The sequence below is a fragment of the Psittacula echo genome, assembly GCF_963264785.1.
Source record: "Psittacula echo genome assembly, chromosome: 4".
Classification (NCBI taxonomy): domain Eukaryota; kingdom Metazoa; phylum Chordata; class Aves; order Psittaciformes; family Psittacidae; genus Psittacula; species Psittacula echo.
Window position 1 is genome coordinate 93,905,649 of NC_137738.1, and position 18,824 is coordinate 93,924,472.

General features: G+C 37.2%; 1 protein-coding gene across 1 annotated transcript in view; it reads right to left on the reverse strand.

Moving 5' to 3' along the window:
- Nucleotides 1-396: 396 nt before the first annotated feature.
- Nucleotides 397-18,824, reverse strand: part of ROCK2 (Rho associated coiled-coil containing protein kinase 2) — a 102,043-nt gene continuing 83,615 nt past the window's right edge. Inside the window, exons 20-32 of the mRNA XM_080616318.1 lie at nt 18,429-18,498; nt 16,234-16,337; nt 15,927-16,113; nt 15,492-15,585; nt 15,285-15,379; nt 14,536-14,715; nt 14,130-14,298; nt 11,072-11,142; nt 9,988-10,076; nt 9,156-9,234; nt 8,684-8,945; nt 7,832-8,045; nt 397-2,062 (exon numbers count right to left, since the gene is read on the reverse strand). Of these exons, the coding sequence (XP_080472444.1) occupies nt 2,059-2,062; nt 7,832-8,045; nt 8,684-8,945; nt 9,156-9,234; nt 9,988-10,076; nt 11,072-11,142; nt 14,130-14,298; nt 14,536-14,715; nt 15,285-15,379; nt 15,492-15,585; nt 15,927-16,113; nt 16,234-16,337; nt 18,429-18,498 (1,618 nt within the window). The 3' untranslated portion in view covers nt 397-2,058. The remainder of the gene's footprint in view (nt 2,063-7,831; nt 8,046-8,683; nt 8,946-9,155; nt 9,235-9,987; nt 10,077-11,071; nt 11,143-14,129; nt 14,299-14,535; nt 14,716-15,284; nt 15,380-15,491; nt 15,586-15,926; nt 16,114-16,233; nt 16,338-18,428; nt 18,499-18,824) is intronic.

The following is an 18,824-nucleotide window of genomic DNA, read 5'->3' on the forward strand; positions in this document are numbered from 1 at the left end:
TCCAATTCAGAAAAGGATAGAACTTCCCACAATGTAACTTTTATATATATATATATAAAATATTTATGCATTCAGTGAATGGAAACAGTTTTACTGTATACATTTTTAATGTTGTACTCTATGCAAATCTGCATTGCCTAAAAATATACCGTACTTCTGTAAATCAAAACAAGCAGGCAAAAAACACTGTACTGTGCGCTGGGTTATAATACCTAACAGAAACGGTACGAAAGTTCTAGTTTTGAATTTCAGAACTCACAAATAACAGTTTACTTTGCGAGTGCATAAATAGAAGACTGAATACATTCTGGCTCTGTTAAGCTGAACTGTAGCAGAGGTTACAAAATGTAAATATATTTATTCATTTTCAGTATTTCAGTGTTTCCAAGTCCACCTTTCATGATAGTGTTAAATAAATCATGGTCCTATCCTTCCAAACATTTCAACACTCTTTAAAACAAAATACAAACAAACAATTTTTAAAGTGAAATGTCCTCCTTCATTGAAGTGTTAGGTCATATTTTAAATTACTGCACTCCCACACAATATTTTATATATATATATATTTTAAATATATATATATTTATATATATAAAGAGACCAAATAGGAGACTACATTTTTTTACCGTCAATATGTTTAACATCGCATACTGTAGTTGTATAAAACATGCATTTTCTGGGATAATTATGAACACATCATGAATGAGCCCACATAAATTAGATTTTTTTGTACAACTCCAAGTTAAAAAGAAAAAGTCGGATTAAGTGCCTCTGAGGCCTTTTCTTCCCGGCTATCAGTTCTCAAGACACACTACTGGAATATTTATCTATGCCTACAGCTATGTGCTAGAGAACCAAATTTAAAAGTTTAAAATACACCTACAGTATGTTTTACTTAAAGGTTGTGACAGTCCTCGGCTATTGTGTTGTGAAATGTAAAAATAGTCACAGATTCTTTTCTTGTTTTCCAGAAATAAAAAACACAGCTAGGAGAGTATGCAAAAACAAGGCAAAATGAAGTTTCATAGCACTTAATGAGGGTTAATGTAAGTCAATAACTAATATTGAGGTTTGTAAAAAGGGCTGGATGAGCAGTTACATGTACAAGCAAATGGTCAGGTAACTCCAATGGTATCAGACGTTGTTTCTGTAACTAACACTTCCTCCACCCTTAAAACCAGTCGATATACATTCAAAATAGGCTGACATTGATATACTTACTAGGTGCAAAAATAGTGCACTATTTTTTCTGCCACAAAGCAAAATTGCATTCTAAGAGCTGGTAAACCTTCTTTTGTCCTTAAATAGAGAGAACGGGCAAAAAACTTGGAAAAAAAAATTTAAATTAAGGCAATTAGACAGGTAAAACAGGACTGCCCATGATGATGTAGCTGAAACTAGTATATACTTCAAACTTGTACTAGCTGCTGAACACTGACATGCAGCTTCTGATAGACGTGTATGAATGATATAAACTTCAACATTATGGCTTTATACAAGTGCATAGTTGCAACTGCAATGTAACAGTATCTGATTAATAAGCATAAAAAAATAAAGTGGAAAGATTTTTAAAACCCTCTTGCAGTATTACAGTACAATATATATACACAGTATAATGGTCACTTCTTACAGATGCAGTCTATATCACTGTGGTGGATCTTCCTCCTGTTCTTCTTGCAGACATGCTGGTGGCATCTTTACGAAAGCTGAAAAGTCAGTTTCTTCCATTTTAATATTCATTCCTCTCGATCCTTTTATGAAATGTAGTGTATGTGTCTTGCCAAGAAAGCTTTTGTGGAACAGAGTTTAAAAGGTTACCTAACATATCCTTTTACTATTTACCAGCCATTCCTATTTGATCAGTCACTCAGGGGAATACAGGAAAACCCTCAGAGATTAGTAATTTATATTGCAGCAAAAATGTAAACCTCTGATATATATAGCACAATCTCTCAGGAAAAAATATATATTTTTAATATATTTTGGGATATGTTTCAGTCTTGCTGTAACAGGAAGAAAATTATCACCTCGAACTGTGTCTGCATTCACGGAAAGCAGTTAGCTGAAAAAGAAGCAGGAAGTTTGGTCAGTAAATGCAACGAATGTAAATCTGACACAAATATACTTCCTCAAAGTCTTCATTTAAGATGGGCTCATAGCATACTTGAGGAAAACATCATTCCTCTGCATTCAACAGCATCATTACTTAAGTATAGTACATCCTTATGTATTATGATCCCAAACTGATTAAACCCCCTTGTACTGTATGAGGGTAAAGTACAATATGCACAGTGTAACAGTAATTTCTAAAAGATTAGTAATCTGTAGGCTTTTAATACATAACGATGCAGTATATTTAATTAACATAATGCTCATTATTGTAAACACTAAGCAAGTTAAATCAAGAGCTGGTAGCTCCGAATAGACAACTGAGGTGCAACGCTACTGCTGCTGTCATCGCCCATTCTTTTATGAGGCTGAGTCACACCTTACTTAAAAGAATCCTCAGGAATTTAACATTTAATTTGGTTTTTTTCCTGTATAAACATAACATTGCATCAATATGTAAAATGATTAAACATTGAGAACTATAAAATAGTTATCATAGAAAAGTTTTCTTATCTCTATTTCCAGTACATTCACACTGCATATTTAAGTAAGCCACAGGACAAATCAGATCAATGAAATGGCCATATCTTTTCTAAAGCAGTCAAGGAAACCACATCACAGAAGCTGCAAATCCCATTTGTTTACATAAGTTTTCAAATGCATGGTTAGGTACTAAAACAGCACAGCACTGCAAAGAAAAGCCAAGTCAAACTCGCTTCAGAACACAGGGAGAAAGGCAAAATGCAGAACTCTGTTGATTTCATGTCTGCTAGCCATAGACCAGGCAGTTTATGTTAAAAGCTTAAAAATGAAAAGTATTTGCAAATACCAATTCTATTTCAGCTACATATCCAACTGCTACAATCTCTCTTTTAGCCTTCAAAAATGATCTGCAGAGGTTAGCAGTATTGGTACCATTGGTGAGCAACTACTCTGACAACAGCAGATTTAGGGTTTTTTTCAGGCAGGCAGACATGAATTTTGAAAAAACACCTAATATTAGAAAGATAAAAACACTGGCAAAGGTTTAATAAAAATGGTTTCTTTAAAAATTCATCATCATCATGAACACAATCTCATTTTTACCGTTTAAAATATTAAAATGAGATCTTGTGTTTTCTCTGCTTTGAGAAACAAAGCCTAATATAGCATGCTGTAGTCAAAGGCAAACAAATCCATTCCTCTCTGTTTAGATTTACCCCTTATACTTCTTCAGAAATCAAATACATCGTCATCATCATCACCATCAATATCATCAACATCATCAAATGACCAATCCCAGTCCTTAAATGCCAGATCAAGTAATCTGCAACAGGAGGGTTTGACGTTTAATATGGGTCACACTTCTGTAAAAGACTTCAAAATTCCATTTGTTGTCACTAAACGTGTTTAAGTAAAAGACTTAAGGTAGGTGGGTTCCTTCCTTCACCTATCGTGAACTATCAAGAGTCAGTCAGTGTTCATGTAAGCCAGGAATGCTGCATTAATTGGGAATTTATCTCACAAATCATTCAATTCTATAGAACACTTACCATATTGGGTTTAGTCCCCCAAAATTTCAGTACCTATGCTATGAAGATACTAAGATTTACATTTCGTAGCATTAACTGCCTTCTTGTTTGCTGCTGTTCTTGTTGACTGAGGTGCAGTTGTATGCTCTCCTGCTATCCCTTTCCAGACAGTAACATAAAGCTAACATTATTTCCTAAAACCCCAAGTAATTTTGACTGCTGAACATCAAATAAACCAGCATCATCTGAATTTACAAAGAGATACAGTAGGATTTTACTGTATCCCAAATTCAGTGCGATTACCCTATAAAGCATAGCTCACTATTTAAAGCTAAGCAATGCCAAAACCAGAAAAGATATCAACTAGTTTTCTAGGCATCACTGCCTGCACTCCTTCTATGGTCACTCTAGAACAAAGCAAGCCAGTGAGTCAAACCTTGTCAGCAAATGAGTCATTTTACTTATTACAGACATTTATTTTGGGAGAGGATGAATCAGTGTCTAGAAGCATTCATCTCTTCTGTTGTTACAAATGATGCTAGACAAGTACGTTAAGTACAAACTTCTCAATTGCTACAGCTACAAGAAAGGAAACACGTTCGAATCATTCCTCCAGTAAGCTCAATGGGTTTTAAATCAGGATTATATGTCAGCCATAGGAGGCAGAGATGGAAACCTTACCCTAACAGAGGCGTTTACCTACAACATAATACAATGTTAATAATAATCAGATGCTTTAAACAAAATGGATTTGGGGGGTTTTCAGATTTTAAAGATTTTACACTTTTAAATGTGCTATATTCCCGAAACGGCTCAATATTCATTTGTTATATGAACAATGGCCACTGTCATTTGTAAAACACTTAAAGAATTTATTAGGCATTACAATGTATTAAAGTTGATTTTTATTTTAATTTTTATTTAATTTGGCATCAGCCCTTTGGCGCAATCCAACTGAATGGATAACCAGAAATTAATGTGCTCTGTATCTGACACTTGTTTGCCCTTTCTTAAATCATCATGAAATCAGCCATGAAAACTTTGGAGAAACAATCAGTGTGTGAAATTCCTAGCAGGGACAGCACTTGTAGGATGATGCAGGATGCAAGGGACTTCTAGAGGCCTCTAGCCCAACCTCCTGCTCAAAGCAGGGGCAGCCACAAGGCCAGCCCAGACTACCCAAGGCTTTGTCCTGTCAGGTCTTGAAAGCCTCCAGAGATGGAGCCCATCCAGCCTCACCAGCCTGTCTCTCTTTCTGGGTTCTGTGTTGGCTTCTCCTTTTATTCAGTTGGAATCTCTCTTGGGTGAACCAAGCCCCTCATCTCTTCCCTTCCCACCATGCAGCACTGAAGAGCCCAGCTCTGTCTCCTCGATACCTTCCCTGCAGGGAGGGGGGCAGGCTGCTTTGATACCCCCTTGGAGCTGTCCTTCATCCAGGTTGAATAAACCCAGCTCCCTCAAGCCTCTGCTCTGACCATCCTGGTGGCCTCCACGGGACCTTCCCAGTTTGCCAGTTGCTGGCTGAACCTGGGGGCCCAAACGCAGAGGCAGTATCTTACTGCAGACTAAGGAGTGAACAGAGAGGGATAATCTCTTCCCTCAGTCAGCTGGCTGCGCTCCTCTTGGTGCAGTTCCAGAGCCTTCCTTGCTGCCAGGGCCCACTGCTGGCTCACCTCCAGCTCCTGCCCAGCCACTCAGTCCCCAGATTTAACTGGCAACTACGTCTTCATTCCTAATGAAGTTTATAACTGAAAATTATTATTCCATACAGTAAGTCCTTGCACGAAAGCCCCATAGTAGCACCAGTCAGATATAAACTGGCCATAGCAATTACAGTAATACAAGGATGTGGTTTCTAATTAAAAGTGTTTAAATCCATACAAATTTCCACTGGTTGGACCAACCTGCATTATTAAGATGACAGGTGACATGACCTCACAGAACTACACTTTTCCATCTGTTAGATACATTTGCAAAGCTCACTTGGAAAGTTTAACTGCAAAAATAAAATGGTTTACACACAAAAATATTCATCCTCCTCCTTTTCCCACCACTACAAAATACATAGCTAAAAAACCCCAAACATTCAAGACCAATTTGTAGTAGAGGAGGACCACAACTAAAAAGAATGATGAAAGTAAACACTGTGTTATGACAGCATTGCGTAAAAAAGGTCATGAAGACTGAAAGAACGGTGTTAGAAGGAGAAAGATTATTTTCAGAACATCTAAAATTAGCCGTGGAAAAAGAATCAGAATTTATAATATATCCTTTCTATGTCAACAGTAAGAAATAGAGTAACACTACTGGATTAGTAGTACATTAGACTGTAAACACTATGCAGAATAAAAACATTCTACTTGTCCCCAAGCTATCATGTATGTTTCCTTGATTCATGGTTCAATCCAATCACAAGATATTCTGCTTAGCTTTGCACAAAAAAACCTCTTCAATTGGTCCATAAAGAGTAGTGATTAAAACATTTTTTACCTTCATAGTTATAATAATATCTAAGCATTTAAAATCCAAATTATGAGTTCTGACTTTCTTCTAAATATGTATAGTAAATCACCAAAAACTAGATTATATGGAAGTTAGGAGGAAAGTGAAAGAGTTTGAGTCATTTTGCTATGCATTTCCATACATTAAAATACCAGTATTGTTTTAAGATCTAACTCTTCATGGCATAAGGCACAACAGCAGCATCCAGTAAGAGCACGCTTCCCCTGTCTTCTCCACTGGAACCGTGATGACTCACCCAACCCTGTTTTCAACCAGCCAGTTTAGGTACTGGTGGCAGTCTAGTCACAGGAGCAAGGCAGCAAAACTGCCTAGCCACTGCCAAACTACTTCACTAGGGAGAAATGTTAAGCCTTTGCTGGAATGCCCATTGCTGCTGGAATACTGCATCAAACAAAAGAAGTCAGACCAAACTTTTCACAGGCTGTCAACAACTGGGGACTGATATAACCAAGTATCAGCAAGTGCTCTGGACAGTGAAAAAAGGAAACTGAAAAAAAAAACCCCAGAAATTCTGCTGTGCAATCACATAAGCACTACCTGCAGAATGCTGTCACTTCCACAATACACTATAGGGTTTCGCCCCTTAAAACTGATCCAGTAACAGATTTCTAGGTTTTGCATGGACATTTTTTTCCCCCAAATCAGACGAATTTGATAAGACTATTCTTTTAGGAATGATGAAACATCAGCATGAGTCCTAGGCTGAATAAGGGATTGAAACCAACTCTCAACCCTTTGGTGAGTGCTCCAGCTACTTCACAAATGATGACTTCCCCTCACCCCCTGTCCAATCTTCCTGCTCTCTTTCAAGAAGCACAAGAGATGCTCAGACAAATGCCTTCCACTGCAGCAACGAGCTCCATGCTGTACATCCCATGTGGGCAGAGACGCAAAAGTGAGATTCATCTGAACTGGATTTTCACTGTAGACCTCCAGAAACATGCTGCATGCTCCTTTCTTACACTAGGAGGATGGGAAACCTAAAACCAACTCTTCCTAAACATGAACTGTAAATGGAGTCAGATGCAGAGATATACAGATTTGGTCAGATGAAACACACATTAACAGACAAATCCACAATCAGGTGTCTAACTTAAGAGCAGGGCAGGAATTCAAACACATGCCTCCAAACCAAGCAATAAGAAACAAAAGACATGTAGTCTTTGCTACATGCAAGGCTGTCTAGATTGCTTTTTTGAAGGCACTCAATTCTCTCCAAGGTTCGTTAGAACCACAAGCACCTAACTTCACTGCTCAAGTTCCAATCAGGGACAGCAATGGCCAACTCAAGTTATTGTCAAACTTTATTCTCTTTTTAATTTTCTTTCCTAACCCTCACACCCCTCTCCCTGATTCTTTGCCTAGATAAACACCATTTTCCCTGCCAGTTCACAAGAACTATTAAGACAGAGACTTGTAGGATGCTACAAGTTCTACCTATTACACGTAGGAGCAATAGAATACATTATCGGTACCGAAGGGTTAACTAACAGGTAATGCAAAGTCCTTTAAACAAGGGAACAAACATAGTGCTCTCTTAACTTAACTGAGGTTTATAGAAGATGACATGCTAGATCACGTATGTCAACAGTCCACAACATTTGTGGTCAGTTATCCGTATCAACAGATTGACATTAATTGTAGTCAGATGTTTAAACCAATAAATGAAATAGCAGCTCTTGTGTCACCTTGGTTTGTTTGGAGGAAGCTGTCGACTTGGTCGTCTGATGGACTGGTTTGGCTGTACCTTCATGGAAGTTCTGGGAGAAGATCGAGCAAAGGGGTCTGGTGCTGGAGGCTTCTTGGGTATTTTTTTCACCAGTCGGCTCACCCATTTTTGCTGTTCTTCTGTAGAATTAGCTAACAGTAGTAGATTCTTTGCCGTTGAAATATCATAGTACACTGTAGTAAGAATTTTTAAAATAAAAATATTGTTATTATTCTAAACATGTCCCAGCACCAAAAATTAGTTGACAGATTACTGTTCTCTCACAGCCAACACAATGAGAATCAAGCGGAGAAATTAAAAGCTAAGTGATTTTGCCAAACCTTAAGTTTCCTGGCTGCTGACAGTGCCCCCTTACATTTAGAGGCTAACAACTTTGTACTACGGAAGATACACACTCACATGGAAAAGAACAGGGAAGGGTAACACAAAGAGATGTGCCCAAGAAAACAAGTAATGTAAGTGACAGTAAACGTCATTGAATGTCATCTATTTCATAACATGCACTAACACTACTGTTTTACACAACAATGCAGCACAACTCGCATTATGAGCATTCTTATAACTACCATGCTTTACTGCACAAGGCTGACAACACAACAGGCATGTATGTACATTGGCCACATGCCATTAACTCACAGCAATAGGGTGATCCTCATGTAGACACCCTTAGAAAGGTTCTGATGGCTATGTACTAACAAAAAAAACACCTACCTCTTTATGTTTAGTTGGTGTCATTACTAGAATCCTCTCATCTATTAGAACACCTTACGACTCCAGCAACTATGTGCATATTCAAACACTTGCCACTTACCTTTGCAAGGTGCTATAATCTCTTCTTTTTTATCCATGTGATCTTTGTGACATTTGATATGGCAGCGGCGACATTCTAGAGCAGGAGGAGGTTTAAACATATGCCACAGTGGCTTCATACAAGCTTCACAATTGGTTGGAAAGTGATAAAGAGTAGGTATAAACTCATGTCCTTTGTGACAAATGTAATTTGACTTCTCTCCCATGGGCTCCACAGGAAATTCCTGTTCCTTTTTGCTCTCTCCTTCATTAGCATATAGAATCTAGAATCAAAGCAAAACAATCTCACTACTCCTAGATGATAAATGTAAATTCATAGTCATTATCTAAGTATAAGGATTGAGGAATTCCATCAGAATCTTTTTGTTTCCAGTAATTTTTAGTAAATATTTAATTAGACAAAGTTCTGAAAATATTTTTTTACAATGTGTGAGATTGGTTTTTTACCGTGCTAGAAACATTAATTTAAATACCTGGAATATCCTAGGAATTTCCTTGGAATCTGCTCTGTACACATCAGTCTGAGTGACTGGTCGGACATGGAAGAGTTTGCTACAGGAAATTATTTCAATAGGACAAAAATTGTTACCAAAATAAGAAATTTAAATTGACAGATTAAGTTAGGATACAACAAACCACATTAAGACTTAGAGCCATTATAGATTTGTCAGGTCAAATTTCTTATCACTTGATTGAAGCCTCATCTTTCAATCCTACACATGAACTTCCCAAAATCCTAAATAGAAAGGAGTCACAAGTATCCAGCTATATTTTTCAGGTTAAAAAAAATAAGTAAAAAGACAGCACTGAAAGCCCAACATCATGTGACTGTTAAAGCTTGCTGGTGGCTTTCTAACAATCCTCTTCCCATGCTCCAACCTCTCCACATTTTGCACTTAGTAAGAAAATAATTAACTATATAACCCACCAGTAAGGACACGTTGTAAGTGAGAATGTTCAAACACTGAGAATTATAGCCTCTCTGCTACAGTTTTCTTCATGTTTTTTGCTACAACATGTTAGTGAGGTACATCTAGCTGAGCTTGTGGAAGCAGTTCAGTTACATGAGAGCTCAGTGGAGCACCCTATATCAGACTCAGCACTCCACTTCTGCTGCACCACTACTTACAGCAAGCAAAATTCAACACAACAGATCCTGAAGTCCCAGCTCTGCAGTTCAGATTACACAAGTACACCCCATCTGACACTGTGCTCCCAAGGCTGGACCTCAAAAGGCCTTTTGCCAAAGTCTTTCAGACAAAGTTCACCTACAAATCAGCAGGAATCTCATATGGTAATACTTACTCTATATCTAATACCATATAAGGATTAGATTGTTCCTTATCTTGTTCACTGTCATAGAACAGGATCTTCTTACTGCTTACAATTACATACTGTTAGGAAACAGAAAAGGAGAAAACACACATTTTAATCCAGCTCATCACAGACGTCAAAGATGTCACAGTAATTACCACAGCTGTCACAGCCGTATTTTTCTACAGCTTATTAAATAGTAGCTAAATAGACAATAGAACTGTATGCTAAGGCTATATTTGCCAATAAATTAATTGCAAAACAAACAAAATCCTGATTACCTGATAAATCAATTTATGTTATCAGATTAATTGATATTTAAACAGATTTAAGTATCTATGAAGAGATAAAAATTAAGTCTGGAACACAGTAAGATAAAAGCTTTTCATTTCTATTTGACTGATTTGATTTTCAATTGGACTGATAGTGAGAATTGTCATGTTACCTATTTTACATGTGTAGTTCATAACTAATAAGGATCATATTCACAAGGATCACTGTTACATTTAGCAGCATTGCTAGCAAGTTTCATAAGAAAGCTAGCTACCTGTAAGCCCTCCTATTTCCTCAGTTTAAGATTTAAGTTTAAGATTTTCCCAGATTAAGAGTCTGACTGAGAAGCACATGAACTGGTATGAAAATGTGTATGTTATTCTTTGGGCAAAGAACCATCAAAGAGGTTACTGAAAAGCAGTAGATGAGTGAAGGCTGCACAAGGCAGACAAGTAGTTGTTAATTCTATCTCCTAAATAAAGAATCTGTCATGGGCATTTGCTTCCAGACTCTGCTGAATTCCAGCTATGTAATACTGCTGGGAGTGCTGGTGCCTGAATGCACAAACATTTGTAGATCATGAATGGCTGTTTTCACGTCTGACTGCACGAAGAAGTGTTTTAACCTATTACAATTGTCTTAACATGCTCCTCCCCAGAGGTAGCTGTATCAGCTAACATATTTTTAGTTATATTTAAGTAATTAGAGAACATGTATCAAAGAAAGATTAATGTATTGAAAGCCTGCAGTATGTTTAAATCAGACAACACATGAGACAAGATCACAGATCTGGTTTTCTTACCTTTTTAACCCATCCAAATTTTTTAGTGTTATTTCTAACTGGTAGCGATAGCCAGCCTTCCAATCTTGATTCTGAAAAAAGTATATATTGAAGAACATAAATATCCACACAACATTATTTTTGAGACTACTGGGCATTTAAAATAGTTATTGAAGATCAATAAGAAAGCAACAAAGCAAACATGAGAACATAAACTATTTAAAACAAACTCTTACAAAGCTTATCACGGTAACTGTTCCGAAACAAGTTAAATCAAGTATTCCTGAATACAACCAATAAGCAATGATGCAATCACAAAAAAGTAGTAGGCACAAGGAAGAAGGGGAAGAGCAAACTTGCAATTGCAGCATACACATTCCCTTTAGTATTTTTTTCAAGACTTAAAATGCTTATGTCTATCAAACTTTGCCTTTTAAAACAGTGTCTGAAGATATTAGTACAGACCACACAACATCCAGTTCAAGACAAAAAAAGGCAAACTACCACAACAAATAATTTATATCCTCTATACTCCAGGTAAAATTTCAGGAGTTTACTATTCTAATTCATATCTTCTGCTCTGTAAATTTCCTTTTTTTTAATTCTCCTAGGCTATCTCATCCAAAATAAGTCATCTTTGGCCAACCCTTGCCTAAGTTTGACTGCCCTTTCACACACTTGCAGTATTTTATATCACACTGGCACATTAGTCACATTGCATTTATCAACAGTATTATTAATAGCTCAGCTGTTGTCTGTCATACAAATTTCAGTGGTAACCAAAACCTCACCGGGATCACACTTTCCTAGTGCTTGGTAATACACAGTATCGCATAGCCTTGGGCCCTATTTTCAGAGCTGCACCTAATACAGGCATTCCTTTCCCCTATGTTTTATTAAGAGGAACTACTCATTTACAATAATATTTTTCTAATGGGTTTCCCACCCTAGCAGATAACCTCTACTGCTGCTGAGGAACCTCCAAGTCAAAAAATTCTGAAGCCTTAAGTATTAACAAACACAAAACCATGTAAGGAGCATAAACATGCTCCAGAATTGCAAAAACCATTTTCTTTCTCATCAGAGGGCATTTGCAGGCTTCTGCCCATGTTTAACAGAGTGTAACAGATAGATATTCACAGAATCCTTATTTTGTCTAATGAGACTTGAAGCAGTTATTTATTCAGATATGCACTGTCTTCAAAGTTTATTCCCCTGTAAGTATTTGATGTTGAAGACACATTTTAATATACATACCAAGTTACCATAAATGAAGTCGTTCTATAATGTGTACTTTGCTTCACACCTGCCACTTTAAATTGTAGCAAGCACAATGCTGATGTAAAAAAAATCCTCCGCCCCCATCCAAGAAGCATGTATAGTTTGTTAACATTGTGAAAAACAAATATATTAATATTTTCCCTATCTTTCTCTGTAATCTCTAATTACACTTCTTCATTCCTGGTGTCCATTCTATACTAACAGATCAGAGAAATGCAGAATATCCCAAAATTTTCACAGTATATGCTCATAAGCACTAGGAGGGAAAAAACACAACAAAACACAACCATCATATCTCAAAGCTGTTGTAATTACGTCAGCAAAAAGTCCTTAGATATGATTTTTTCTTCAGAACAAACCCATGCAGATATCGCAACAGCAGCTAACAACTCAAAACATATGTATGTACTTAATGTTTCTTTTATTAGAAGCCTCACAGCAAAAAAACAGAGAATAAGGAAAACAGGAAATGCTTTATTCTTTACTCTAGACTGATGAAGCAATGGCAATATCCCAAAACAATTTTTGCCATCAGTGGAAAGGTATTTAAGACTTTAAAGGAACCTCAAGTGAAATACAGAAATGGGAATGTAATAAAAAACCCCACACCTCTGACATTGAACAATACTTCTGTTTAGTGTTAACATGGTGTATGTGTTGTCATACGAAATGAGTATCAATTAATAATACAAAGCTCTGTTTTACCAGAGCCATATCACTTCATTATATGCTTTATGTATGAGAGTAAACTCTGCTTGCCTTTCCATACAAGAATCAAAAATAAGACATAAATTAAGGCAAAACAATATAAGACTCAGAATGCTGAATTCCTAAGAGTAATAATGGAAATTTAGATGGTGAGGAGTCTTAACACAAGGATATGACTTTCCGGTATCTGGTATCTTAGGGTCATACAGACATTGGCAGATACTGGATAGAGGCAACCTTAAAAACAAGGCTGTAAGTCTCATTTATTCAATGCCTTTATAAAAATGGTGCTTTTATAAATGAGAGCAAACATCTGTAACATTTAGAGAAAACAGGCCAATCATTTGCTCACGCAAATGTTTTCATGTCATTGATGGCAATGTTTACTGCTGCTGCAGCGTGTTTACTGCCAGATTTGATGTGTTGGGTTTCTTGTTTAAATAATGTATTAATAGCGTTAGTTTTGAAACAGAGAAAAGTACACAGTAAGAACAAAACCAAACAGTTCTCAGGGATGTCACCTGTGCTATCAACTTCTGTAGGGCTGTGGGAACAAGACAAAGGTTCTTCCTCTGAGTCAGAATCAGTATCAGAATCGAGAAGCATGCGAGAACTGGAAGGCTTAGTGGCAATACTGACAGAGGTAGAAGAGTGCTGGTAGGTAAAGGACATGGATTCCATAGTGTGGGACTGAGTGATATGGACTAAACAAAGGATAAAGGAGGAAAAAGGTAGAAAAGAAGTCAACACAGAATCTCTAAGAAGAGAGTATTAGTTTTACATTTCATCACATAACACAATAATTGCAAAGTAACCATCACAATGAAGTAGAAAAAAAATTACTTAGTTTTAATGGGGTAAAATAGGCTTTTTAAAAGAAATTTCTTTAAATAAATGTAAGATGAAGTATGATTACAGACAGATTTAGTACGTAGATAGTGATCACTATCGAATCATTGGTAAGATGATAGAAAGACATAAAGATGAAACGCCACAGAATCATCAGAGTGTTAATTTAATACTTCAGCTTCTATGGTAAAACACTGATATAAACCCAATTAATGTAGAAATATTAATAAAAGTGACATACCAGGGAATCCATCATCTGCCTCGGCATCTCCAGGCCCACTGCCTATGCTGCTGTTGTCCAGACCAATGTGCAATGACTGCAGCTGCGAACGAAGCTGTTCAATGTCACTGTCTTTACTGTCCAGAGTCATCTGGAGTTCAATCCGTATCTGACTCTCTTCTGCTATTTGCTGTAAGCAAATAGATCACAAGATTTCCTATTATCATAATACTCAGTTACACAGAAAAAATGTAAGTAGAAAATTACAGAGACTATGCAGCCAGTATGAATATAGATACTGTGTATTCCTTTTGATCATGGGGAATTCAGGAATAGAGAGGCTGTATACACTACCTTAAAGCCTGTATCAATTCAATGAGAATTACAGAAAATGCTATCAGTGTTTGCATTTGCAAAAGGATCTTACTGCCTGCATTTCATTGATTTCCTTCTGGTATTTGATCATCATTTGGGTTAACTTTTCTCGTTCAGACTTCAGTTCCATATGCAGTTTCCTATTTTCCTTTTCCTTCCGCCGTACATCAGTGTCAGCTCCACGTTTGACTGGACCCTTCCGATTCATGATCTCAGCCAGCTTATTCACAGCCTTCCCATGGGAAAGAAAAAAAATGACAAAACCCACACTAATAAATACAGAGTTACATCATGAAGAAGGTCTTTTCTTCTGTCCCTGAACAGATACTTTAATCTAACTGTAAACCAAGATCTCTGGAATCCTGTACTACAAAGTTGCTTTAATTCAATGTATTAGTCAAAATTGAAAAGAAAGTAATGATGACGTTTTCACTTTGAGCAAGCATTAGTTGTGAACACTTCTATTCATTTAAGTAATCTGTTCCATTTTCATTAATTAACTCCAAAATATATCTCTGGATTAAAATGTCACTTGGTCTAAAAGACAATCCAGATTAAAAGCAGAAATCTACTGTTTTATGTAACTTATAGAGGAATATAAATCAAGATGGAAAACAGTAAAATAGGAATTCATCTGACTGAAATTATGATTTTTGCAGGTGGACTGCATCTAGATTAGGAGGTCCCCTGATAACTCATTATACTCATTAAAAGTACATATAGTTTACCATGGAAAGATCTCTACTGAAAGTTATTCGATTCATAAACACTAGCTCTTCGTTCATTTAGATACTTGCTTACCTGAGTTTTCAATGTTCTTTCATTTAACAACTGTTTCTCAAATTGTGCTTTAATATTTCCTACATTTGCTTCTTCTTCTTTTAGCTTTGTAATTTCTGCAGCAAGGTAATAAAAAAATAAATCTGTGAAAGCTCATTACAAAAGAAAACAGTACTATTAAAGAACAAAACTGGTTTCAAATTAAGTTACATTTCAGAGAATACATACGTTCTTGTCCTTCCTTCAGTTTATTGTTCAGTTCTTCTTTCTCATTAGCAAGATTAGCCACATCACTAGTTAGTGTCCTATTTGCTTCCTCCAACTACAAAACAAGCACACAGACCCATGTAACAAAACTCATTTGGCATACAAAAGTATTACAGTACAGAAGGAAATGCTTTAGAGTGAAACCAGGATAAGGCTAACAGGACTAGCTGTAAGAGGGGTAGGGGCACAGAAGAACAAATGATGAGAGAGCTTAGTGCAAGAAACAGCATAAGAGATTTTTTCTTTCTTTCATAGAAAATAAATATTTTTAAAATGTCAGATTTACTTTCTTATCACTTACCTTTAAGTATGGTAAATAGTAATGGATAACTCAAACTGCAAATAAAATGCAAATTCATGTAAGCCTCTACCAAAATTACAATTCATATAACTCACAGAGGCTATGGTGGCATCTTTCTCAGTAAGTTCCTGTTTATGCCTGGCCATCATCTCTTTAATCTCCAGCTCTTTCATAATCTTCTCTTTTTCCAGATCAGAGTACTGTTCTTCAGCAATGGAACGTGCAAGTTGCTCTGAATCTGCTTTTGTCAAAGTAATCTCTAGCTGAGCAGCCAAGGAGTCTCTGCAAATTATTGATATATATTATTAACTTATATGGCAGGTTATGGGGCAGGGGGGGAAGACAACAACGAAACGCTATCCTAATCTTTTACATATTAGTAGTACAACTAGTAGAACCTACCTCTCGTCTTGTAACTCCTGTATCTTTTGCTGCATTTCTTTACAAAGTTTGGTCTTTTCCTCACATTCTTCTTTAAGTTCTCGAACTTGCGTCTTATACAGAGTCTAGAATTTAAAGTTGGAAAGAAAAGGATGACACAAAACGACATTGTATGCAATTCTTTAATCATACACCCAATTAGAGTGTCATTGTGCAATGCCCCCACTGACTTTAATTAGAAGTCATCATAATTCACAAATGTTTCAGTTATTTCACTTTTTTTTACCTTATATACTTGTGAATGAATATATATATGATATACATTTTATATGCTTGTAAACATACTGTTAAAGGGCCTTTAAATGTGAAAATCACTATTTGATAGAAATTCAGAAGTATCAGAAGCAAGGATAGTATCTCTAGTATTTTAAACCTTTGTCTGACGTAGGTAGGTATGTTAAATTTAGACTTGAACCATAAAAATCCATGAAATGAAGATGACAGTTAAAGAGCTCCTTAGGGAGAAAGGAAAAACATACTGGAAAAGCATTTGAAATAAAAAAAAAAAAATTAAATCAATACACAGAGCTCTAAAGGAAACTAAACAAAAAATATATTGCTCTGTACATCCAAATGACTGAATACTGGTAATCTGACAGACAACTGCAAGTGGACTTCCTGCAGGGATTTCAAGACAGACTGTCTCTCTCTGGCCCATCCACAGCAGTCAAATGACCTCAATTCTCCCTTCCTCTCCTTCAATGTGTGCAACTTTTTCACCTACTGAAACTTCAAAAAGTCTTCTTCCTCACTGACCTTAGCATCACAGTAAAATCTTAACTTTCCTTTAATTCTGAGACAAGCTTAGACCTCTACCTGCAACGTGACTGGCTGTGCATTGTTAATATAAATTAACCTCCATATGCTAGTACTGTAACAGAATAAATAGGTATGTACACCATGCCAAGTGCAAGGTCCTACACCTGGGTCGGAGCAATTCCAGGCACAGCTACAGGTTGGGCAGAGAAGAGATTCAGAGCAGCCCTGCAGAGAAGGACTTGGGGGTGTTGGTCGATGAGAAAATGAACATGAGCCGGCTTCAGTGTGCGCTCGCAGCCCGGAAAGCCAACTGTATCCTGGGCTGCATCAAGAGGAGCGTGACCAGCAGGTCAAAGGAGGTGATCCTGCCCCTCTACTCTGCTCTCGTGAGAACTCACTTGGAGTATTGTGTGCAGTTCTGGTGTCCTCAACATAAAAAGGACATGGAACTGTTGGAACAAGTGCAGAGGAGGTCCACGAGGATGATCAGGGGACTGGAGCACCTCCCGTATGGAGACAGCCTGAGAAAGTTGGGGCTGTTCAGCCTGGAGGACAGAAGGCTGTGTGGAGACCTCATAGCAGCCTTCCAGTATCTGGAGGGGGTCTACAAGGATGCTGGGGAGGGGCTATTCATCAGGGACTGTAGTGACAGGACAAGGGGTAACGGGTTCAAACTTAAACAGAGGAAGTTTAGATTGGATCTAAGGAAGAAATTCTTTCCTGTGAGGGTGGTGAGGCACTGGAATGGGTTGCCCAGGGAGGTTGTGAATGCTCCATCCTTGGCGGTGTTGAAGGCCAGGTTGGATGAGGCCTTGGGTGACATGGTTTAGTGTGGGGTGTCCCTGCCCATGGCAGGGGGGTTGGAACTAGATGATCTCAAGGTCCTTTCCAACCCTAACTATTCTATGATTCTATGATTCTGTTGTACCTTACCACAATAAAGTAAGAACTCCCACTTGATCTCTACAAAGTTTGGCTATAATGCAAAAACTCCCTTCCAAGCCTTAAATGCACAAGTTTTGTCACACCATGTGATTCAGAGAATACAGCTCTTCTGTTCCATGGAGAACAGAATGGCTGATGAATACAAAAGGATTGCAACATGCAGAAAATTATTCACACTGTGGAAGAATGAGCTGTTTGACTCTTCCCTCCCTGAAAAACGTGTTTGGGACTCCCTTACAAAGCTGGGATATTTCTTAATATGAGCTCTTTCATAGTACCCAGTGATCAAGGAGTGATGACAAGGTTACAGACAAGACTGAAGACAGACACAAGAAAAAGAATTAGCTTTAGGTTAGGGATGTGAAACACCTGATGGCTGAGGATGAAGAAGTAAAGCTAACATTGAACTTAGTACATAGATTAGTATAAAAATAAAGAAGCATAAAACATACTGAGAAATACTGTTCAGCTTCCAGTTGGTCTTGAAGTTCTTTCATTTGTCCATCTGCATCCTGACGTTCCCTAGAAAGGAACAGCATACTTTAAAATAAAAGATATGAAGATATTCCAAACCAGTAAATAGAGAAGATAGCATTAACATGCTTAAGATCTTCAGTCGTTAAACCTGAGGCTTCCTCTGGGTACCAGCTCTCTTTTTCATTTGCACAGCTGAGGACACTGCACTAGTAAGTTAGTTTAATACTGTTAACACAGTAATTCCTACAGTGTCACATAACTTAACCAGTCAGAGACACTGACAAAGCAAACAGACACTGACTGAATCTTATTTCCATGCAAAACATCACTGATCTGACATTGCTTTGGTCTCTCGTTTGCTACAGCTTAAT